This window comes from Fundulus heteroclitus, unplaced genomic scaffold (assembly GCF_011125445.2).
Source record: "Fundulus heteroclitus isolate FHET01 unplaced genomic scaffold, MU-UCD_Fhet_4.1 scaffold_785, whole genome shotgun sequence".
Classification (NCBI taxonomy): domain Eukaryota; kingdom Metazoa; phylum Chordata; class Actinopteri; order Cyprinodontiformes; family Fundulidae; genus Fundulus; species Fundulus heteroclitus.
In genome coordinates, this window is record NW_023397236.1 from 26,300 (window position 1) to 51,166 (window position 24,867).

The 24,867-nt window shown below is 42.9% G+C and overlaps 2 protein-coding genes across 8 annotated transcripts; both read right to left on the bottom strand.

The window, feature by feature from the left end:
* LOC118561993 lies at positions 1-4,473 on the bottom strand. 3 transcript variants are annotated; one of them, XM_036134282.1, is made up of 7 exons: positions 4,264-4,473; positions 3,956-4,133; positions 1,687-1,861; positions 1,313-1,600; positions 1,052-1,227; positions 719-967; positions 1-637 (listed from the first exon to the last, which is right to left on the bottom strand). In XM_036134282.1, exons 4-7 carry the CDS (start codon positions 1,530-1,532, stop codon positions 32-34), a joined length of 1,251 nt encoding a protein of 416 aa, XP_035990175.1. In that variant the 5' UTR covers positions 1,533-1,600; positions 1,687-1,861; positions 3,956-4,133; positions 4,264-4,473; the 3' UTR covers positions 1-31. The 3 variants fall into 3 exon arrangements, with proteins under 3 accessions (XP_035990175.1, XP_035990176.1, XP_035990177.1); XM_036134283.1 differs by lacking the exons at positions 3,956-4,133; positions 4,264-4,473 and adding an exon at positions 3,736-3,830; XM_036134284.1 differs by lacking the exons at positions 3,956-4,133; positions 4,264-4,473 and adding an exon at positions 1,983-2,447.
* Positions 4,474-12,044: 7,571 nt separating this feature from the next.
* Positions 12,045-24,286, bottom strand: LOC118556374 (amphiphysin-like). Of its 5 annotated transcripts, none has more exons than XM_036134276.1 (9): positions 24,204-24,286; positions 18,589-18,828; positions 15,999-16,040; positions 15,385-15,660; positions 14,788-14,826; positions 14,077-14,127; positions 13,596-13,784; positions 13,409-13,510; positions 12,045-13,325 (listed from the first exon to the last, which is right to left on the bottom strand). In XM_036134276.1, exons 2-9 carry the CDS (start codon positions 18,778-18,780, stop codon positions 13,221-13,223), a joined length of 996 nt encoding a protein of 331 aa, XP_035990169.1. In that variant the 5' UTR covers positions 18,781-18,828; positions 24,204-24,286; the 3' UTR covers positions 12,045-13,220. The 5 variants fall into 5 exon arrangements, with proteins under 5 accessions (XP_035990169.1, XP_035990166.1, XP_035990170.1 ...); XM_036134273.1 differs by lacking the exons at positions 18,589-18,828; positions 24,204-24,286 and adding exons at positions 16,798-17,871; positions 18,082-18,346; XM_036134277.1 differs by lacking the exon at positions 15,385-15,660.
* Between the last annotated feature and the right edge of the window lie 581 nt (positions 24,287-24,867).

Sequence of the window (24,867 nt, forward strand, 5' to 3'; positions counted from 1 at the left end):
TCACATCACCACTGATTTATTTAAATTTTTTTTATTTTTTTACTGTATTTCGTTTGGATCTGAGCACACGTGCACATTGACCGCGCACTTGACGTCTACTTCTCAACGTGTAGGTTAACAATGGTCTTTTCCTTCTGGGTTGTGTCCCTCTATTTGGGGCATACGAAGAATCGCTCTGAGAAGGGTCGCTATCAGGCGTGAAGTCGCTCCCAGAAGAACAGCTTTGAGAAGAGGCGCTATCAGGCGTGAAGTCGCTCCCAGAAGAACAGCTTTGAGAAGAGGCGCTGCCTGGACTGTAGCAGCTCCCAGAAGCTTGATCAGGGCTTGTTGATCCAGTGGCCCGACTGGATGTTGGTGAGGACGGCGAAGGACCGGCAGGGGGGCTGTGTGAGGGCCCGCAGTCCGCTTCCTCCTCAAGACCATCACCTGATGATTCTGACATGGAGAGGAGGGAAGGTTCGGCGGTGTCATGTACCGTAGTATGTGGTGGCTTGACGGCTGCCTCGAAATTCTGACGGATCTCAGCCAGCTCTGACGCGGTGCGGTGGAGCGCGTAGAATTTGTCTGCTGTCCGTGTGTCATGACACATGGTCTTTGAAATGTTGATCCGGTCACTTGGTGACAAAGTATTCCTTGCCTTGAAAAATAGAGATGGTTCTTCAATATTATGCCTTTTAATTTTATGTTTATTACGTGGAAAAGTGATATAATTACTTACGTATGTGGCTATTGATGTCCGGAAATCTGTGAATGTAGGGCGCCCAGGAAATCCCATGTCAAGCCAGGCGGCTTGCATCGGCACGATGAGTTTCTCGATTTTTGTGAAGTTTTCGGTGAAGAGAAGAAGGTCTGTGGGTGGGTTTAGTTTCTGTCTGATGATCATCCACTGCTCCACCCATGAGAATTCCTCTACAGTTAAGTAGAGCTGTGCGGGGCCAAACGCACGGTTGGTTTTGTGTTCCTTCACCTGTGGTGCAAAGGAGAGTGTGTGTTAATGGACATATCGGGACAAGACAGAGAGCGTTTGTCATTCCAATATTAGTAGACTTGCATTGATCACAAAGCCCGCTTGCCCGACGGTGGCTTCCTGCTGGGCCTCATCGACCTCTGACACAGTCATATTCTTTAGAACACCGGTGCGGTGTCCATACAGGCTTGCTAGGTAAACACTTAGATAGCCAAAAAACATTCTTCGCGCCTCCGGGTTGGGGTCCTCAGACAGTCCGTCTGAAAAAAAAATTATGGGGTTAGAACATGGATGTCAGTAACTCAGGTAAGTAATTTAATATAGTACAAATTTAATAAGTCTGACCAAGAAGTTTAGGGATGCGTCTCCTGGCCTGGACTTTACAGAGGTGAAGCTGATGTTTGGAGATTGTTCTGCTCAACTTCTTTTTCTTCACACTTATCTGACGCATGACTACACATGGAGCCAGGCTGGCAATACACTCTGAGATAGCACGAATCACGGCAAACACTTCTCTTCTTGGAACCCTGGACGTACATGGAGGAGTGTCCCTGAAGTAGACCATGAACTGGGACAAATTCACCAGGTAGATCTTCACTGTGTTCTCCGCTTTTCCACCATTCTGCAGATGCTCTGGCCACATGCACAGAAAGAAATAAATGGAATATTTTACATGGGGACATTTTATCTTAACTAAAAGGCATCACAGACATACTTACTGGTATATCTTGGACATATTGGAAAGGAAAGTCCAATTTTGGAAGATTGTCTGGCCCTCGGTTAGAAACGAAAGGAAAGCCATGATTCTACCCACTTTGGATCTTTGATTTTCGATCCTTTTCCTCAGACCACGGGAGCCTTTGAGATGCTGCCAATATCCCGCGATGTATTCCACTGAAAAACAAACAAAAAAAGGTTTCATAATGAAGTTTGATTCTGCGGACTTCCAGGAGGTAAACACGGGTAAATTCGCTCATCACGGCCCAGTTAGAGGCACCTATATTCGGATACAAACCTTAAAAATCATCCTTGCGCACGCATGGATCCATAAACACTTAGAAAATAGTTTTAAAAAAAATCCGCGGACTTCCAGGAGGTAAACACGGGTAAATTCGCTCATCAAGGCCCAGTTAGAGGCACCTATATTCGGATACAAACTTTAAAAATCATCCTTGCGCACGCATGGATCCATAAACACTTAGAAAATAGTTTAAAAAAAATCCGCGGACTTCCAGGAGGTAAACACGGGTAAATTCGCTCATCACGGCCCAGTTAGAGGCACCTATATTCGGATACAAACCTTAAAAATCATCCTTGCGCACGCATGGATCCATAAACACTTAGAAAATAGTTTAAAAAAAATCCGCGGACTTCCGGGAGGAACAGGGGGGGGGATCCCGCTGCTGCAGCCGGAACCGAGGCACTATCCTCGGACTACTGTCTGACAGCGCCCCCGTGTGGGTCATGGTTGTCAACACATTTTTTAATAGAAAAATACAGCACGCATGGATCCATAAACACTTAGAAAATAGTTTTAAAAAAAATCCGCGGACTTCCAGGAGGTAAACACGGGTAAATTCGCTCATCACGGCCCAGTTAGAGGCACCTATATTCGGATACAAACCTTAAAAATCATCCTTGCGCACGCATGGATCCATAAACACTTAGAAAATAGTTTTAAAAAAAATCCGCGGACTTCCAGGAGGTAAACACGGGTAAATTCGCTCATCACGGCCCAGTTAGAGGCACCTATATTCGGATACAAACCTTAAAAATCATCCTTGCGCACGCATGGATCCATAAACACTTAGAAAATAGTTTTAAAAAAAATCCGCGGACTTCCAGGAGGTAAACACGGGTAAATTCGCTCATCACGGCCCAGTTAGAGGCACCTATATTCGGATACAAACCTTAAAAATCATCCTTGCGCACGCATGGATCCATAAACACTTAGAAAATAGTTTTAAAAAAAATCCGCGGACTTCCAGGAGGTAAACACGGGTAAATTCGCTCATCACGGCCCAGTTAGAGGCACCTATATTCGGATACAAACCTTAAAAATCATCCTTGCGCACGCATGGATCCATAAACACTTAGAAAATAGTTTTAAAAAAAATCCGCGGACTTCCAGGAGGTAAACACGGGTAAATTCGCTCATCACGGCCCAGTTAGAGGCACCTATATTCGGATACAAACCTTAAAAATCATCCTTGCGCACGCATGGATCCATAAACACTTAGAAAATAGTTTTAAAAAAAATCCGCGGACTTCCAGGAGGTAAACACGGGTAAATTCGCTCATCACGGCCCAGTTAGAGGCACCTATATTCGGATACAAACCTTAAAAATCATCCTTGCGCACGCATGGATCCATAAACACTTAGAAAATAGTTTTAAAAAAAATCCGCGGACTTCCAGGAGGTAAACACGGGTAAATTCGCTCATCACGGCCCAGTTAGAGGCACCTATATTCGGATACAAACCTTAAAAATCATCCTTGCGCACGCATGGATCCATAAACACTTAGAAAATAGTTTTAAAAAAAATCCGCGGACTTCCAGGAGGTAAACACGGGTAAATTCGCTCATCACGGCCCAGTTAGAGGCACCTATATTCGGATACAAACCTTAAAAATCATCCTTGCGCACGCATGGATCCATAAACACTTAGAAAATAGTTTTAAAAAAAATCCGCGGACTTCCAGGAGGTAAACACGGGTAAATTCGCTCATCACGGCCCAGTTAGAGGCACCTATATTCGGATACAAACCTTAAAAATCATCCTTGCGCACGCATGGATCCATAAACACTTAGAAAATAGTTTTAAAAAAATCCGCGGACTTCCGGGAGGAACAGGGGGGGGATCCCGCTGCTGCAGCCGGAACCGAGGCACTATCCTCGGACTACTGTCTGACAGCGCCCCCGTGTGGGTCATGGTTGTCAACACATTTTTTTAATAGAAAAATACAGCAATCAGTGATGTTACTTACAGATGTTTAGTGGGAATTTGGGGTACGCCTTCACCAAACATTGGATGTCCCGGCTTTCCTGCTTTGATTTAGGTCTGGTGATGCTCTGTGGCTCCTCATCAGGAGAGGTAGATCCAGAGACCACCGGGGCATCTACGTCCACCCCAGGAACCGTGCATGTGGATCCCTTTTGGAGGTCCTGTTAAATAAAGGTTCAGTGTTAAGTTTTCTGGTTCTGCCGGTACAACCAGGCCTGAGCTATGGAGCTATCATGCCCAGCAGATGTGCTCTGGTCCCGGGTAAAGTTGCTAAATAAACATTTTACACACCTCCTCCAGTCGTTTGATTGCCTTTTTTGCCCTTTTTGCCCATCTGTGCTGGTAAAGCAATTGCTTCCTTAGTTGCCCCAAGTCTGATATAAGCTGAAGGTTCTTTGCCTCGACCTCTTTGCAGGAGGTGCAGGATGTATCATCATCAAGGGGTCCTGATGTTGGATGATGCTGACCTGCTTCCTCTCTTGCTCTTGGGTCCATGTGCAAACGTGACACCATGGGAGGGCTTGGGTTTGTGGCGCTCAGGGCTCCCAGCATATTCACCGTTACCTGGTACTTCAAACCATTAATCACCTGGGCCTTCCTCTCCCCATCCATCTCCGGGTGACCTTGCTCCATATGCATGTCCAGCCTTGTGCTAGCATAACGGCAGCCATCCACTGGACAGGGCATTTTTCTGATATTGATTCTCCCGTTACTGAACCTGATCAATATCTTCCGCTCGTCTGAATTTTTAATGCCGTGATTATACCTTAGGTGTTTGCCTATATAGGTAAATACAGAATGACAGAGCGGGCAGCAAACACTCTGCTTGGGGGGCGTCATGTTGATATGTGAATCTGAAAAATAGGATACAATAACATTAGATTTATTCATTTCCCAAACCCAGGAACAGAGCCCCCTTTCCCCGCATAAAATGGCGACACAAGGACCCCCCCTATGCTTCAAACTAAAGGCAACTTACCGTGTAAGTCGGTTGAAGGTGGAGGGGGAAAGTCCGCGTGGACACCGGTTCACTCTGCTCATCGGTCAGATGTTAATTAACACAGTAAGTAATTACAGCTGCGTTCGGCTCAGGCGACCCAGAGTACGGTCAGTGACCGCAGGCGTAGCCAATTAAGCATCCAGAAGCAGGGGAGACACACTGAGAAGCCTGCTCCACCTCACACACAGCAAGGAGCTCTCAGCACCAGCCCTGCACCTACCTGCCTACCTACCCCAAATGTCAAAATTCGGTCTCCCTGATATTATGGTGCAGTTCATGACAATTCATCGCATTTAACATATGACATTTGGGTAAAAGGGGCCAAATCGCCTAACCCTACCCCTAACCCTAACCCTAACCCTAACAGTGGGCGGGTATAAAAGGAAGTCAGCTTCAATTTTCCTTCAGTCTTTCTTTGTCAGTCCTACGAGACACATCTCTAGACAGAGCTCTCACATAAAAACATAGTTTATTTCTTTGTGCTCCTCTTGCCTGAAGAAGGTCCGGCAAGGACCGAAACGTCGCGGCGGAGCACATTCAATTCTTTTCATTGTTAAAAAATTAAAAAATTAAAAATTTAAAAACATTAAAAATTTAAAAATTTAAAAAAAAGTTTAAAAACATTTAATAACAATCTGAGGAGTTTTTGTTTTGTTTTTTTGTTTTTTTATTCATTTTTTTCATTGTTTTATAATAACAAAGGCTACTTCAGCACATTTAGCCACAAAAATGGCCTTGCATGGTGGTTCCGGCTGGACCACCGTACACTATGGGAGGAAATCCTCCCAAAAAAGATTTGGGGGACGGGAACGGCGACCCTATGGAGGGATAGACAGTGCCCCACCTGTCTCCGGCCGGAGACAGGCTCATCATATGTACCCTAACCCTAACCCTGTATATACTTACCCATCTATCCAGGATTCCCTGATGTTATCTTGATGTTCTGTCCTGTGAAAAAAAGAGAAAAACAACAAAAAAATGTGTGAATACTGTATATACTTACCCATCTATCCAGGATTCCCTGATGTTTTCTTGATGTTCTGTCCTGTGGGAAAAAAAAAAGAAAAAAACAAAAAAATGTAACTACTATCTATACTTACCTTTTTACTTGCAGCTTTCTGATGTCCTCCTGTCTCCGATCCTGAAAAAAAGAGAAAACCTGTAAAAAAACATACCAATACTGTATACACTTGTTTATACACCTGCTGTTTCCTGATGTTCTCTGGATGTTCTACCCTGTGAAAAAAAGAGGAAAAACTTTTTTAAAAAAAATGTTTCATAAAAAAGAAAAAAAGAAAGTGTAAATATTGTATATATCTTTAATACTTATATTATTACTCATATCTGTGTAAATTTATTATCACATATCTGTTATATATACTCATCCGACCGATAGGGGGAGCACTGAACTGCCACCTACTGTGTTACCACAAATAGACGGACCTAGGCTATAAAGGGACTCGGGGAAACACAGCGAGCCCCTTTTTGACCCATGCCTAGTACGAGCAACTTCTCAGATAATTCACTTAGAGCGAGTTTAATGCCTGATGAAGGTATAATCATACCGAAACGTTGCAACTTACTCGCTGTAATAGCTTGTTTGTTTTTTTATTTTTTAATAAACAAGCCAAGCAGGCTGACGGTCTTTTTTGACTCCGGCTCTATTTTTTCAACCGTCTTTTTAAAGACGCGCGCACAACAGCTAACCAGCTAGCCAACCAGCTAACGAAATGCACCATCAAGACTGGGGCAGCCATCTTGACGATGACGGGGACTGGACCATCGTGAGAGGCGGCAGAGACAGAAGACGGCGCTTCGAGACCCAACCATCCCGCTACAACCAAGGTTATGACAGCGCTCCTAGACGCTCCGATCGCCGAACACACCATTCCGAGTCCTATGCTGACGTCACCCGAGGCCGAGGCCCCACTTCGAGAACGCGAGCCCCGCGCTACGACGACGCGAGCACGCGCACCAGAGACGAACCTACACAACGACGCGCACCAAGACGAGCGCAAACACGGTACCCAACAAGCTTGAACAATAACGGGGGCTATGCTAACAGATCTAGAAACTACAGAAACACAACATACAGATCCCCTACCTACAGACAATTTAATAATGAACTAGAAAGAGAGAATAACCCTGATTTCAGACTGAAAATTCGCCATTGGTACAAAATAATCAAAGCACAACATCATCTTGAACAGATTGGGAACTATAGAACGCCACCTGCCATTGAAAATATGTGCAATGAACTTTCAGACTTTGTGAGACCAGCACACATCACCACGCGCACTAAAGACTTAATTAAGGGAAATGCCCAGAACTGGTCATACAACACCATGCTTATATTAAAACAACACTATGATGACATCATCCACACAGAAAGTGACTGTTTAATGAGGTGGCCACAAGATGATTTAGCATCACCATTGAACATTGCTATTAAATGGGCCAAAAGAAGTCTGGGGAGACGTTTAAAGGATGAGACTCTAGAGAGAGCTCAACTAAGTTTTGCTTCATACTCCTCAAACAAAAACAGAACGAGGAGAGAAGATTCTGAAGACACCAGTGGGGTTGAACTCTCAGACTCTACACTCTCACCATCTGCATCCCAAGACTCCCCCACTTCCCCCTCCACATCCTCTGACAGTAACAACACAGAGTCCTCTTCCAACACGTCTAGCCCTTCTCCAACAGTGGCTCCAGAACCTGTGCCACGCAAACGCAAGGCGAAATCTGTGGGTACTATGACTTTATCTAATAATCCTATGATCATCCCTCAGACTTCTCCACACACAGAACAGGTGATGAGATCTCCCATAATGCAAGTCCTACCACCACAACGAGCCAGCACATCCCGTGAGGAGACGACAACTTCACCTGACCTCTTCGATGAACCACAGCAGCGATCCTGGAGCACAGCATCATCACAGAACGACTGGGATCCTTTTCTTCAGTCCTCCCCCTTTTCTGACCTTCAGAGTGCCCAACCCGGCCCATCCAACGCACCCCAGCAATCCTACACCGACCAACTCATCGACCTGGTGACGGACTGTGAGGACCTACAATCCACCTCCTCTTCTTCCCCTCAACGATGTGAGGCTGCAACTAACACCAAAAACAAGGTAAAAAGAACCTCTGGGGGACTTTTAACCGTTCTCAACAGACCCCCCCACAACCTGAGGAGAACCTTTTCCCTGCTCCCTATGGTGAGAACATCCCGACATCGCCAAGCAGAAGAAGCCTACCTACCTACTATTCCAGAGGATGACATCAAGCAGGTAACACCTTCTCTCACAGTCCACCAGAAGACGGACCAGAAAATCAGAATCTGGTCATTAAATCTGAACAAAAGAATTGTAATACTGGGTGACTCTAACGTAGCAAAGATGACCAACTTCAGCAGCCCAGACCTACAGATTGACAGTTTCCCGGGAGCAAAATGGAAACACATCAAACCACTTTTTCAGAAAGGGTTGAAATTTCCAAAAGTGGAGAAACTCATCCTGTCATTTGGAGTGAACTGCAGAGCAGCTCCCAGCGCGAGAACCGTCGGGAGAACCATCCGTGCCACGATCAGATCAGCAAAGACTGTGTGTCCTAATGCAGAAGTGTTTGTTCCTCTGATCAACTTTTCACCCTCCTTACCTTACAGGCAGAGAAAGACTCTCCAGCAGCTGAATGACCTCATCCTCAATCTTCCTAGTCACTTACCTTTTCTTCCAGCACAGGACTTCCATGTGGGTAAAGACATGATCCACTGGACCAGGGAAACAGCTGCCAACTTCCTCAAACATTGGTTGAATAAATTAAACTAGAAAGCCCTCTGAGCCCTGTTAACCGGGGAGGGCACAGTAGCATTATCAATGATAATGTTTGTAATCTTTCTGAATCTTTTGTTCTTTCAAGTTCTCAAGTTTCATTACTTTCAAAAGGTCTTACCTTTATTCCTTCCAAGTTCTCCAACTCTTCCAAAACAGATAAGATGATAACTAGATTAGACATACAAAAATACCACAGAAGAATTAAATTGGCTGTATATTTTAACAATGACAATTCTAACACAGATCAGATGAATATAAACAGTGGTGATGTGAATGATCCTACCTGTCTACTTACCTGTCCCGATGTTTTGTCCTCCGAAGCCACCAATCCGAAGAAGGCCACGCTGATCCCTTTCCTTCCTGAGTCCAGCTGGAGTCCGGCCGATGAAGCGATTCCTCCTGAGGTCCACCTACTAATTAAAAAAGACTTAAAATACTTTGATTCCAAATTCAGAACACATAACAACAAACCAAATTTAACTAGAACAGAAGCAGAATCCTTAATAGAACTCAAAAACAATCCTAACATTATCATAAAACCAGCAGATAAAGGCTCTTCAATTATCATTATGGACAAAGAACAATATTTATATGAAGGCCACAGACAATTATTAGATACCACTTATTATAAAGCACTTAAAGCCCCTATTTACCAAGAAACTGTTCCTATGATTAACAACATCCTGGAAGACCTATATAACAAAAAATGTATCTCTGCTAAACAGAGAGACTATCTCAGGGGCTCTAAAGAACCCAGACCTCGCAGATTCTACTTACTCCCTAAAATCCATAAGGACCCCGCCTCGTGGAGTAAACCATTTCAGATCCCACCAGGCCGTCCGATAGTCTCGGACTGTGGAAGCGAATCGTATGGAACAGCTGAATATATAGATTATTTTCTTAATCCCCTCTCAATTGGACATGCAAGCTACATAAAAGACACCTACCATTTTGTTGAAATTATAAAATCCATAATAATACCACCTAACTCCTTCCTTTTTTCAATGGATATCGATAGCCTCTATACTAACATAGATATTCAAGAAGGAATAGACTGCATCCAAAAAGCTTTTCAAAAAAACCCAGATCCTAAACGCCCAGACCAACAATTACTAAAACTATTAGACATTAACTTACGGAGAAATGATTTTGAATTTGGAGGAAAATATTTTTTACAAATTAAAGGAACAGCAATGGGTAAGAAATTTGCACCTGCATATGCTAATATTTTCATGGACAATTGGGAAACAGAAGCACTTCTAAAATGCACCTTAAAGCCCACATATTATTATAGATATCTAGATGATATATGGGGAATTTGGCCATACTCAGAATCAGAATTTAAAACATTTACCTGACATCCTAAATACCCATAATCCGTCCATTAAATTAAAATACAACCTAAATTATAATTCCATAGATTTCCTAGACACTACCACTTTCAAAGGCCCCTACCTTCGACTCAACCAACAAATTAGATATAAAAGTTTTTTTCAAACCAACAGACACAGCATGCACTACTATACAAAACTAGCTTTCCACCCTAAACACACCTTTGCGGGCCTCATTAAATCACAACTACTTCGATTCCACAGAATCTGCACCCGTGAGGAGGACTTCAAATTGGCTACAAAAACACTATTTAAGGCCCTAGTACAAAGAGGCTACAGCCAAACATTCTTAAGAACATGCTTAAAAACATTTCGAGAACCAAAACCTAATTCAAATTCTAAATTAATACCCTTTATAACTACATATTCCACTGCCGCAGGCCCCCTAATTTCCAAAATCAAAACCCACTTCTCCGGACTCCAGCTGGACTCAGACCTTCTTCCCCAACACAAGATAATCGCTGCGTATAGAAGGAACAAAAACCTCAGAGATATTTTAGTTAAAGCACAACTTAAAATCCGACCTGCCAGACGCTTCCAGGGCAACAACAGATTCTTCTCACAACTTAAAATGGTAAAAAATAAATATAATAACAATGTTTTCTCCACAGAACATTCGGGTAACTTTAATTCATATAACTGTATTTACCTTATAACTTGTAGTCTATGCCGGGCCTATTATGTAGGGGAGACCCGCAACCCCATCAGAATAAGAATAGCTCATCACAAACACAATGTTTTAAAGAAAAAGAAGACAGAAACCATGTTGGTTAAACATTTTATTGAACATGGATGGGAGGCTGCCAGATTCTTGATTCTAGAAAATAACATTCACTGGTCAACAGCCCAACGAAAAAGAGCAGAGAGAATCTGGATAAACAAATTAGATACCGAACATCCTCGTGGTTTGAATGAAGCGTAGACCCACCTCACGATTTCCTACAGTGGGAACGCCCGTGCACGGACTGATGCGTCGGCCTGCGGCCGACGCACCAGTCCTCTTTTCATTTTCCCCTAACCCTAACCCTGCCACAAGGGGTCATTGGCTGGTGATCCGAAATGGCAATGGGTCTTTATGCAACGTTCAAAGTGTTTAAGTATTGGTGGTCCCTTGGGGTGTGTGGGGAGGGGCGGCGGGCCCAGTTACGGATGTTGGTTCTGGAGAACCATGGGCTGCTCCATGGAAGTTGATGTCCGGCTAGGGTGCTCCGTTCCTGGGTAGAGATGCTCCATGTGGCCCCTGGTTCTCTGGGTGTCCAGTGTGGGCTTCCAGTCCAAGTCCATGGGCCTTCCTGGTTCTCTGGAGGTCAAAGGTCCAAGAGGCCCTCTGGAGCTCCAAGGGGATTTCTGCCCCCCTCCATGCGGGCCAGGGTGCTCCATCCCTGGGTACGGATGCTCCATGTGGCCCCTGGTTCTCTGGAGGTCCAAGGGGGTGCTCAGCCCACCTCCATGCGGGCATTGGGTGCCCTAGTCCTGGATAGAGAAGCTCAATGGGTGCCCCTGGTTCATTGGAGGTCCAGTGAGGGGCTTCCAGTCTAAGTCCATGGGCCCTCCTGGTTCTCTGGAGGTCCAAGGGGGTGCTCAGCCCACCTCCATGCAGGCTTTGGGTGCCCTAGTCCTGGGGTTAGGAGACACTCTGATTGTCTTTGTGGAGAGGAAAGTGTTGTAGATTGTATCTTTATCACAAAGGGAGAGAAGACGGCTCAGTAAAATAGAGAAAGATGCATCTTTGTTTTTGCAAATTTATTCAAAGGCATGGAGCTTTTGAATGTCTGTTTCTGAACACAGCCAGAAAGGCAGAGCAGGAACAAAAACTATGACAATGGTAAATAACATATTCATACACGCTGGTTATCAAGGAGCAATTTTAGTGAGTATGTTTAATCTGAGCAACATTCTTCTTACAGGAGATAGGAGTTGCATACAGTTGGTACAACCCAGTCCCTGGGTGAACAGAACACAATAGTAAATCACTCTGAGTTCTTTCACACAGGAAAAATGCAGCTGCCCCTAGACAAGATATGATCAGATGCATACATCAAAATTTGCACCACAGAACACATTAGTGCAGAAGTGAATATAGGACAGATGATGTGTAACTTTCTAAGTCAGCTTTCTCTTCGAACATATCCCAGTCTATGTTTTCAAAGGAGTCCTGTATCTGGGAGAAAGATTTGCAACACATCATTCAGTACTCTGACTTATAAACTCTGGTTTATTTGATTTTTACACATTAGTTTTGTCCAAGACACACATATACAATGAGCATGTAATTTTTATAAGGAATCTACATTACAGTATTTATGTGCCATTATGAACTACAAACATTGCATATCAAATTGTAGATATTTCCTTCTTTCCACTTCAACACAAGATGTTTTTGCTGGCTCAAAGTTTTGTTTAGATTGTAATTCTTACAGTAATAACCTAATTTCCATGCTTTGAAGTGAAATAATTCTCATAGAACCTCAGATAATTTATGTCGCAATTTTAGATATTTAATCACACATAAACCAAACATCCATCAACATGTACTAAACGGTGACAGTGATTAAAGATCCACAACAACTATGACAATGGTAAATGGTCATTATTTTGATATTACACACAAAAGCACTTAAATACATCACTGCACAAAGGGTTCTACCATTTTAATGTTCATTACAACACACATGCTGCAAGGGAACTACAGCTCATCTCTTTTTCTTATTTTGGTTTGCCTTAGACATAGTTTAAAATTGTAACAAGTTAGAATTTATATAACTCCATTTAAGGAGCTTATTTTCAATAAAATTATTTTGATAAAGAGAAAGGAACATTTAATTCAGTGAGGGTACTACAGTCACATCATGCTGAAAAAGTGGTGTGGGGAAAACAGGTTGTTGTCATGTCTGTTTTTGTAGCTGTCCAACAAAAAACAGTGCTGCAGTTTAACTTTCCAGAAACTGAGCAGGCTCAGCTACGTGCTGATTTTGCAGCTTGCATACATATTTCATGAGATAAATTTTTATTTCCTGAATAAGGTTGTTACTCCAAGCGCTGAGTAAAGTTTTCTGGAAAAAGTCCGCTTTTTGCTCCAACTCCAAGATTTAACCAGTCAGATTCTTTTATCCCTGTCAGCCAGCCAGCTTCCTGCAACACAAATATCACAGTCAGAGGATTATTTCAGTAATTCTTACTTTTTATTGTTTTACTACAGCTCTGGTTGTTCTTACTTGATCTTCCACTGAAACAGTAGGAACCACCAGAACCACATCTCCTCTTTTCAGTTCAAGCTCATCTGAGTTTGCAGCCTCAAAATCATGCATAGTCTCAACCTGAAGGATAACAGCAATATCTGCATAGTGAGCATATTTCACAATCATGTAAAAACAATACCTGGTTCATCAGAGTAAGACCCACCTTGTAAAGGAAGTCATCAGGAAATCCTGACCCTCCGCCTGACGGACTCATGTGTTTGAGGATGTGGCTTTGAGCGGTCACACCGTTGTCACTGACCATGGTAGGCGAGATGATGTCAGCATCCCGGTCATCATCTCCTTCATTACTGGAGGCAGGTTCAATCACTACTGAGGGGATGGGCATCTTCTCCTGCAGAGAAGCCACTGTTGAGTCTACAACTCCTGTCATGATTTACTCATGCATGGATGACATACATAGAATAAATGTGCAGCGATGAAAAACCTGCTTCTGTGTTCTCATCAGCTGGATTTTAAATTGTCTAAAGTCTGTATTAATAGCAATAGAAATATTCTTAAGATCAAATGTTAGAATGCGTGTCACACATTTCTATCGACACAGTGTTTTAAATTTTAAGATTATTCAGTTAATCTGATCCTGAGTTCTTGTATCTCTTAACATCAGCTGGATTGTTTCCATTTACCGATGGAGCCGTTTCCCCTCCACATGATTCAGTCTCATCGACCTGAGGAACCTGTTCACAGAGACTTCAGTTAAAATCCTATAAAATCCTACAATCTGCACAACATCAAGGTCTATGGATTCTTATGTGGGAAGAAGACTGATGGTTGGATTTCTGTAAAATCAAGAATAACATTGATTTTATGATGAAGAGAAGATTACAAATAATAAAACATTCTGCAAAATACCTAGATCAAGGGCTTAAAATCTCCACTCACCAGACTATTCAGAGATGTTCAGCATTCCTACTGATTTAATAGAACAAGAACTTTGAACCTACATTTAATGAAACTTTAAACTATTTAATATGTAGCATCATAAATGATTAATATCCATATTAATAATTTATTATCCGTTCTTATCTCAAAAGCCTAAATCAGAACATTTGTCATTCCTCAGTTAATGTCACCTCAAAGTATTTTCTAAATAAATTAAGGCATTTAAAATTCGAAGTATACATTTCATATGCTCAGAAAGTGTTTACCCTAAACCATTTCATAAACTGAGATTTGCTCAATCAGATATAAACCGAAGCTATGACAAATTCCTTTGCAAAATTCTCTTTATTTAGTCTGACTGGCAGACTTGTGAAATGAAACTAATTTAAAATGGGATTGTTGAAAATATTTAAATTAGTGAAAGTGTACAAAGAAAATAATATGATTTGACGAACCTCAAGAGGCTCTGATTTCTCTGGACTTCCAGCTGTTGTCTTTGGAGAGAAAAACAATAAGCATGTCACACCTCCAATGACACTTGACATATAGACCAAATAAAAGTATTTAACAAGATAAAAGGATTTGTTCCTAAACATTTTCAGGTGGTTGACAAAGGATGACAGTTCTGGTGAAGATGATCGACACAATATTAAAAATGGTTGTGAACGAAAACATTTATGAGGCCATTGAGAACATGGTCAGCTACTGATAATTACTGAGCTACTGAGAATGATATTATTGATGATGATGATGATGATGATGATGATGATGATGATGATGGAGACATCTTATTGAAAATTATTAATGGTCATGATAAAGAATGCAATCAGGAAGATGAAAAATGGTGTCCTTGTTATTAAATGTTAACAGATGGAACCATGAAGATGAGGGCCTGAGTTAAAACTCTTGTGACTCTGAAGAGATAAAGTGATGGCCTGATTGTTTATGATGAGGATGATGATGATGATGATGAAAGAATGGTGACATCAGAACTTTGGTGATGAGGATGATTACATCTGTGATGACAATCAGTTTCTGGCAATTCAACTCACAGCTGGATTCTCCTCATGCAGATTGTCAAAAGGTTTTTCTTTTTCCTCTTTAACATCAGGAGGAGCTTCATGTCCTCTTGTTTCCCCAGCAGGGGGAGCTGGACCTTCCTCCACTCTTGCTTCCACAGGCTGATGTTCAGTGCATTCACCAATAGGAATAGATGGACTCCCACCCTGTTCTCCTCCAGCAGGGGGGTCTGAAGTTTTATTCTGTTCATCAGCTGCTTGTTTTGGCGAGGCTTCGGGAACTTCCACTGATTCACTCTTAACTTCATTCTTTAGCAAAGAAACACTTTTTGAGCTTCAAGGAAGTTCAGTTAGCCACTGTGCTAACTGATGTCTTAAATTAATTAATACGATGTTCTAAGATTTGAATTTTATCTAAGCTGACGTGATCTCAAGGCTTGTAATTTCTTCCCATGATGATTTAGAACAGTGCGATTTCTACACCCACTGAACCCATCTATTCTCCATATTTACACCTACAAAGGCTGAACCACACATAAGACACTGTCCTCTCTACCCAGCTGAAGGTAGCAAACTTTAACACATCAAAAGCATTTCACAACAGATAAACTTACACTGAATTTATACAAAATATTCACTAAACTCACCATTTTTGAAAAATCTGGAAGAAATGATGGAGCAGCAGCATCCTAAAGGTTGCATGCAAAAGAAACAAAAATAAGTTAATACTAGGCAGTAAGGCTAAAAAACTTAATTCAGAAGTAAAGAGTGACATTAGGATAGATTAAGAAACACCAGGAGAAGCTGATCTTTTGTGCTATGGTTAGATTTTGGTCCAATTAAACATGCTGGTGGGGTCACAGGCTTCTTTAAAAGTCACTTCTGTCTAGTACACAATTCAATACAAGTTTTATCAGTGTTCTCTTCAAGATGAACCAATTGTTTGATTATTACAAGCTCTTTTACTGCTAATTTGAAAAGTACAAAAAACTGACAAAAATAATTGCCGAAGTAAGCTAAACAGTCTGCAACTAAGGTCTATTGAACAAGTTGGACAACCAGAAAAAATATATTCAACTTGTTCTTTTTTTCAACGTTTCATTGGATTCATTTATCAAGAAATCTGCTTTTTAAGATCTCTTAAAATCAACTGTTACCTAAATTACATTTCAGAGAAACAGTGTCAATGAAACTCTTTAGGATATGAAGCTGACTGAGCTAAAAAAAAAGGCTTTTAATGTAAAATGATTACAACAGTACCAACAGAAGACTTTTAGAGATGGGAGGATGAGGAGGAGTTCAGACTGGGGTCCTGGTTCTACAAGTATTTGATTTAATTTCTTAGTCTTTTTGAGGGTAAAGACAGAAAGGGAATGCCTGTATTGACCTTTATGCTATTCTACACTAGTCTACCATACTGGAGGGGGAGGAAGGAAGGTAAAGTACCTCTTCCTTTCCTGTATCTAGCTCTTGGTACAACTTTCCCAATCTCCGGTTTGCAGCCTCATCTTCGGACATATCTGAATTTTCTGGTTCTTTGTGATTTCTGGGCTTGTTAACTTCTTTATATCCCTCTGCTGCAGTTCCACAGATGTAGTTTGGTTGAGTGACAGTAGAGTTGAAGCCGTGGCTGTCGCTAAAGACCAAGGTGTTGGACAACGGCTCTTCGGGTCCTGAGGATGCTGTTGAATAGCTGTTGGCAAAAGGGTCTGAATCCCACCCACTTTTTCCACTATCCACAACCCCACAGTTCCCTAAATTACCAGCAAATGGATCAAACCCAAATCCACCCTTGTTGTCTCTAAAATGGCTTTTAGCAAATGTTTCAGATTCAAGACCAACTCCCCCCTGTGATTCTGCAAATGGATCTGATTCAAACCCCACTCCCCCATGAAATTCTGCAAACGGATCTGATTCAAACCCAACTCCCCCCTGTGATTCTGCAAACGGATCTGATTCAAACCCAACTCTCCCCTCTGATTCTGGAAATGGATCTAATTCAATCCCAACTCCCCCCTGTGATTCTGGAAATGGATCTGATTCAAACCCAACTCTCCCCTCTGATTCTGGAAATGGATCTGATTCAATCCCAACTCCCCCGTGAAATTCTGCAAAAGGATCTGATTCAACCTCAACTCCCCCCTGTGATTCTGCAAAAAGATCCGATTCAAGTCCAACTCCCCCTTGTGATTCTGCAAATGGATCCAATTCAACCTCAACTCCCCCTTGTGATTCTGCAAAAAGATCCGATTCAAGCCCAACTCCCCCCTGTGATTCTGCGAACGGATCCGAATCAAGGCCAACTCCCCCTTGTGATTCTGCAAATGGATCCGATTCAAGCCCAACTCCCCTCTGAAATTCTGCGAATGGATCAGATTCAACCTCAACTCCTCCCTGTGATTGGGCAAAAGGATCCGATTCAACCTCAACTCCCCCCTGGGATTCTGCAAAAAGATCCGATTCAAGCCCAACTCCCCCCTGTGATTCTGCAAAAAGATCCGATTCAAGCCCAACTCCCCCCTGTGATTCTGCGAACGGATCCGAATCAAGGCCAACTCCCCCTTGTGATTCTGCAAATGGATCCGATTCAAGCCCAACTCCCCTCTGAAATTCTGCGAATGGATCAGATTCAACCTCAACTCCTCCCTGTGATTGGGCAAAAGGATCCGATTCAAGCCCAACTCCCCCCTGTGATTCTGCAAAAAGATCCAATTCAAGCCCAACTCCCCCCTGTGATTCTGCCAATGTTTGTGAATCCAAGGCATTAGGGTCTGAATCATCTGCTCTGGCAGACAACCCTATATTGTGTTCTTGACCTACAGTTTCAGAGATGTTTCTACACAATGATGTGGGGTCCCTTTGTCTTCCTGATTCTTCTTTATTTGCTGTACCTCCCTGGCTCTCCATGATGTGCACAGGGAATCGATTTTCATATGAAAGTTCATCATCAGCACTCACCCAGCCTCCTCCCTGGCCACCATCAACCCACTCTTCAGCAGTCTCATACTCAGACCCAGACCCATCCAGAGACCTGGATCTCTTATCGCCTCTGTCGCCTGTGTTATCTTCAATCTCTACACCAAACTCATTAATAAAAATAAGTCCTGGAGTAGATTTCCTACGATTTTCCTGCCACACATGTTCACTATCTACTTCTACTCTGTCAGTCTCATGTCTAACATCAGGGGCTGTAGATGGATGAAGGTTAGAGTGAGTTAGAGTTTCCCAGCTGCTAACCTCATCTTCCTTTGCACTGGGCTCACTTTCCTGGGCAGTAGTTTTGTCTCCAGCTGGCAATGATCCTTCAGCATGAGGCCAACACTGAGGTGCGCCCTGAGTACCGACCTGCTCCCCTTCTGGCATATCAACCAGAGTTTCTGAGGCTGTGGGGACTGAAGCAGCTGAAGCAACATCTCCATTTGCTGACATTGAACCAAAGTCTGCAGACCAGTCAGCAACAAATCCAGCATCGTCAGCCTGTCAGAGTAACACAAGGAATTGGGGTTACATTTTTACCATTGTGCTATACAAACCCACAATGAGGAGATTTATGTGTTCATGGACACTTCGTGTTAGCATTGCTTACATATAATTGTGTAAAACCGTAATTATGTGCTGTGACCTTAAACCTTATGTGTAAACCTGCTTGTTTGGTGTTGCTCTGCAGGTGCTTCATAAACCAAACCCATCTATTACTAATTTTTTTCAAAAAGGTTGGTGATCACTGATATAAACCATAAAATGAGAGCTACTTCATACATACTGTATCATACAAAGGGCTACCTGTGCTGACCTTTGAACTACAAGGGTCCAAGCTCACTCTAATTTAATGAACCGTATTTTTCGGACCACAAGGCGCACCGGATTATAAAACGCACTGTGATTTAACATGTCTATGTGTGTATTTGTCCACACATAAGGCGCACCGGATTATATGGCACATTAAATATTCCTCCCAAGTGAATAAGATTTTTGTACTTAAAATAAGAACAATTAATCTCCATCATCTTATTTCTGGTGCAGGGTATCCAATTATCTTATTTTAAGGGTAAAATACTAATTCCATTGGCAAATAGTCTTATTTAGCTGATCAAAGAAAAATACACTCATTTCAAGAAAAGTTTACTTACATTTAGTTCCATTTTTGCAGTGCACCCCTCCACGTACACAGCCCTCTCCTGAGAGGGAGAGCTATCTGTCTCTCCATTGGCCTCTCTCTACACTGCCCTGTTTCTAACATAAGGCCAAAATTAACGTAACTTTAATATTGAATTAACTTACTAGGTTTATTGTTGCTAGCGTGTACGCTGGGCTAACTGAATGCACTTCTAGTTTAGACATTACAGACAGGCAGTCTTCTAGACAACTCAGGGGTCCTATCAGGTAGTAGCAGTGTACCATAATGCTCTGAATGTCCATCGAGCAGAGCGGCTTCATTGCTAACAAAGTTGTACTTATATATTTTAACAGACTTTTGAGGCATTGTACCACATAAAATCAGTCAGTAAGCAAAACGGTAATCATAGATAAGGTGCACCATCAATTTTTGAGATTTAAGGATTTTAAGTGCACCTTATTCTCTGAAAAATACAGTTGTATAAATATGTTTGTAATGCTATTGTCCTTTTCAAATCTATGTAACTACATGTATGATTAACAAGGAAGAGCAACTGAATAAAATATAATTTTAAATGCAGCTCACTGGAAGGTTGTGCTATTTCTTTGACTTTAGAGCATATGGAGAACAACAAAGCAGCATGACCCATAGCTTGTGCATTCATCAGAACAATATGAGCAAGATGAGTGTGCATCTAATGCAAGCAATTCCAATGAATTCACAACCAACAACTTTGTTGTCGGAAACAACAAAAAGATCAGTTTGCATGGCTTCCACTGCCTTATGTGTATCGCAAAGAAAACTATCCTCATGAATTGGAAAAGCAAAAACATTCCCAGTATCAATCAGTATAGAGATCTTTTGTTGGATCATATTAGTCTTCAGACAGCATCTGGCTCCGCATCAGTTCGAGCTGTCTGGGCTCCTTTGATCGGCTCCATCACTTAGTGTGAGTGGGGGGCTGTGGGATGTGTCCCGTAGGGCTTTGTGACTGATTCGGGGTGCCTGTGTCTTGGGGCTCTAGGGGCTAGAATGGGGTGTCTGGTAGGTCCGGCGCCAGGGTCTGTGTCCCTTGCCTGGGCAAGGCTTGGAGGGGGCCTCAGGGTGGTCGCTTGCAATGCTCTTGGGGGGGCTCTGCGCCCTTCGGACGTGGGTTACTGGCCTGGTAGCTGTTCTGCTCCGGGGTGGGTCTAGGGTGGGTCCGGCGCTCTGGGTTCCTGGGGAGTGTCGTCCTTTGGTGGGTGTCCTGGTGGGGCCTGAGGGGCTTGGGTTCTGTGGAGTCTTAGGTTCCTTACATTGGTTGCCAGTACATTTTAGGACTGGTTTTTAAAATCCTTTTATTTGTTTTTAAAGCTCTTAATGGACTTGCCCCTCCCTATCTGTCTGCGCTGTTACATTCTTACACCCCCTCCCGTTCCCTCAGGTCAGCTGATCAGTTGTTTCTGAGGGTGCCAAAAACAAAGTGCAAGCTCAGAGGGTGCTTTTTCTGTGGCAGCTCCTAAGCTATGCAATGATCTGCCTTTGAGCGTAAGACAGGCCTCCTCAATCGCTGTTTTTTAGTCCCTTCTTAAGACCCATCTTTTTTCTTTGGCTTTTGGCACAATCTGAGAGATTTCACTTTGTTTTATTGTGTCTGTATACTAATATGTTTGTTATATTTCATCCTTTCTATTTTATAATTGGATTGTATTTTATGAACGTGTACAGCACTTTGGTCCTGTCTGTGTATAAAGTGCTTCATAAATAAAGTTGGTATGGTATGGAGTATGTCGCTGGGGGCTTGGGCCGGTGTATGCCCATGTGTCTTGCCCTACCCAGGGCCTCTGGCGCGCTGTAGGGTGGTTTGGACATTAACATCTCATGGCAGATGCTCTCCCCTTCAGGGGGTGCATTCTGCTAGTGGGGAACGGGGAGGGTCAACCCAGCCTGGGTGTCTATTTTCGTATGTGGCATGTTGCTCCCCGTCCCCGGACACCTCCCTCTGCCTGCTCCATCACACTGCCACACATGTAGGACTGGCTCGCTCCTGGCAGCGGCTCCGCCCCTGCCGGAGGGGGGGCCATGACTGGATCTGCTCCGGCGTAGCTGGCTGCCAGCGGACCCCACGGGCTCGTCCCCACGGCTCCAAGGGGCTTCGGCATTGTGGCTGCTGGGGGGGGGGGGGGGTTTCCTGGGGCCCGTGTCTCCTCTTCCCTCAGGTGGGTGAGGCATCTTTCCCTGTGTTGGTCCCTCTTGGGGCCCTTTGCTCTGGGGGCCCTTCAGTCGTCTGGGGTTCTGGTTCCCCAGTGTCTGCCTCGGTGCTCTGGGGGTCTTTGGCTCCTCACAGCCACCACTGAACATTTTTCACAAGGATAAACCTCACAGACAAGTTCACTCTCATCAACATCTACAGGTGGATCCAGGTGCTACAGACTCACTTCTATCCAGAAAACCTCTGTTATTACCTTCAGCTGTCACTTTCTACATGTCATTAATTAATCCTGTTATTATCTTCAGCTGTCACTTTCTACATGTCATTAATTAATCCTGTTATTATCTTCAGCTGTCACTTTCTACATGTTGTATTAATTAATCCTATTATTATCTTCAGCTGTCATTTTCTACATGTCGTATTAATTAATCCTGTATATTCTTCAGTGATGGTATCAAGGCATTGGTTATTTGTACCTGCAACACTTTATCAGCTGGTTCTGCGGTTCTTTTTATATCTCTCTTTGCAGGTGTAGAAGCAGACTCAGAGGATGTTATGTTGCTCTCCCTCTCCTCTTTCACCTTTTCTACCTTTTAGCATTTTTGTCTCATACATTTCTCTCTTTTTTTCCCCTCTTCTACCTGTTTCTGTCCATTTAACATGAAATGGTCCCAGAATAAAATCTAATAAAGCTTCTTGCATTTATATATCAAGCGGAGCTCTATGGCAAAAGCTGTAAGGCTCCACTTATGAAAGTAAATCTGTGAGTGGATTTGGGAGATTTTTAAGAGGCGATCACCCTGAAATCTGGAAGAGCAGGTATGACGGCCTTGGGCATGCGCAGTTATTCAAAAAGGGACTTGGGGAAACATCCGGGAAAAATAGCTGACCCTAGCGTTAACTTTCGGGCTTTATTTGTTTGGCTTCATAGCTGCGTCATGCTGTCTTGGTTGCTACGCAACAGGAAAAACCCTAAGGTAAGGGCGGTGTTCTCTCCTTTACCAGTGAGAAAACCCTCCAGCAGAACCAGAACCAGGCTCAGTGTGAAGATACAGCAAAGACACAGAGAGAGCCCAGAAGTGGTGGCCTAGTGGCCAGAGCAGCACGCTTGCACTCTGAGAAGGTTGCAAGTAGCCGGTTCAAACCCCGGCGACTGCCACTGTGGGTCCTTGAGCAAGACCCTTAGCCCTAGATTGCTCCCCGGGCGCTGTTATAGCGACCCACTGCTCCCTGAGGGACGGATTAAATGCAGAAGACAAATTCAGTTGGAATGTACAATTGCAATGGCATATAAAGATTTCTTTTTCTTTCTATATTGGACGGCAGATGACACAGCTAACATCTAGGGTCATTAAATCATTAAAGACTTTGAACTTTACTCCAATCTTCACATCAATCTGACACCAGAAAGTGTGTTGCAAGGGAAGCCTGCCGGGTGCACAATGACGGCGTGTTATCCACACCCCGCATCAGTTTGGTAGTATGTCCTCCTGTTGGTACAACACACTGCAACTTCTCTGCTGTTTACCTGCTTTTCAACTGCATCCGACAAAGAAAGCAATGACTCCAAAGGTGTTAAAGGGGAGTTATGGTGCATATGGTGATAGTTTCCACTATCACCATATGCATGCCCGGTGGGAGGGATGGCCACCAAGTTCTGACACATTACAAGCAACAACACTGTTGCCACATGTTTATCTGGAGGAGTGACTGACAAAGTTAGTGACTTTGGTGGCCTGAATTTCCTTGGATTAAAAACCTTTTACCAAAACAAAAAATAACTGGAATAATGTACTGTACTTGGCTGCACAGTTTTATTACAAAGACAAAAAGTACATTTATCTAATTTAAATTTAATATTGGATGGACTTGATCAAATATTTCTGTATATAAAGTGTGTAGCGACTACCAACCACCTTTTTTAATCGCTTCTGGGTGCAGGGAATCCTGGTTCTAAAGCACTTACAGAATGATGTCCAGACCGGGAGATAAGTTATTGGCATTCCCATTTATTGAAGGCAGTTTGACGAAACAATCCAAAATTCGGAGTGGCTGTCTTTTACAACAAGTGAGATGGACAGGTAGTTATGGAGAGTGTGGATATGACAGAACTTAACCAGTGGACGCAGGCTATTGTGTGCGAAAGAAAAGCAGTAAAAACCGTATGACCTCCCGTCACCTGAACCCTTCCACCTATATAGCTTTCTCCTCCACACCACCACAAGTGGTAGAGAAAATATAGGTCAGTGTGTCAACCTAAACAAAACAACACCACCCAAACCAAATAAACCAGAAACAAACCATACCCAAACACCAAACTATAAATGCCTCATACAAAGTGGATGGTAAATGGTAACTGGCTTGTACTTGTACAGCGCTTTATCAATTCCGACAACCTCAAAGCAGTCATTCACCCATTCATGGACACATTCACACCTGAATGTGCTCTGTTAATACTTTTAAGATAAATCAGTTGGATGTCATAGATGCATAAGACGACAGATAAAGAAGTGAAGTGGTCAGTTTGCTGAGATTGGTACTTACAGGCTGAGCAGCTTGGGAATTTCCCTGAAAGAAAAAAACAAATGGCTCATATCAGTACACAAACTCCTACACTCTGTTCAGCTTATTTATTATGATGAAAAAAGGTCAGAGTTACTTTGTAATCTTGAACAAACTCTTCATTTCAGGAAAGGTACCAACATCTCAGATGGAAACACGTCCATTCCACTAATGGACATGAACTTGGATATCTGCCGTGTTCCTTGTTTAAACCACAGAACCATGACTATGTGCAGCCTGCTGGACCCTTTATTTTACAAAAGAAAATACAATTCAGCTGATCCAAAATGCTGCAGCGAAACTTCTGATGAAAATCAACCAGAGGGATCATATTTCTCCTGTTTTAGCTTCCCTTCATTGGCTTCCTGTTAAATCAAGAATAGAGTTTAAAATTCTTCTTCTAACGTATAAAGCCCTTAATAATCAAGCTCCATCATATATCAGAGCTCTGATTACCCCGTATGTTCCTAACAGAGCACTTCGCTCTCAGACTGCAGGTCTGCTGGTGGTTCCTAGAGTCTCTAAAAGTAGAATGGGAGGCAGATCCTTTAGCTATCAGGCTCCTCTCCTGTGGAACCAACTCCCAGTTTTGGTCCGTGAGGCAGACACCCCGTCTACTTTTAAGACTAGATCATCCTCTATTACC

Bases quoted from the DNA above. Each gene is read 5' to 3' on its own strand.
- LOC118561993 (XM_036134282.1), bottom strand. From the start codon at position 1,532: ATGGTCTACTTCAGGGACACTCCTCCATGTACGTCCAGGGTTCCAAGA. The intron at 968-1,051 runs GCAAGTCTACTA...TTTGCACCACAG, and splicing joins AAGCGGGCTTTGTGATCAAT to GTGAAGGAACACAAAACCAA. The intron at 638-718 runs GTAAGTAATTAT...CTATTTTTCAAG, and splicing joins GGACATCAATAGCCACATAC to GCAAGGAATACTTTGTCACC.
- LOC118556374 (XM_036134273.1), bottom strand. From the start codon at position 18,258: ATGGAGAGCCAGGGAGGTACAGCAAATAAAGAAGAATCAGGAAGACAA. The intron at 14,827-15,384 runs GTGAGTTGAATT...TTCTCTCCAAAG, and splicing joins TGCATGAGGAGAATCCAGCT to ACAACAGCTGGAAGTCCAGA. The intron at 13,785-14,076 runs GTAAATGGAAAC...GCTTCTCTGCAG, and splicing joins GAGGGGAAACGGCTCCATCG to GAGAAGATGCCCATCCCCTC.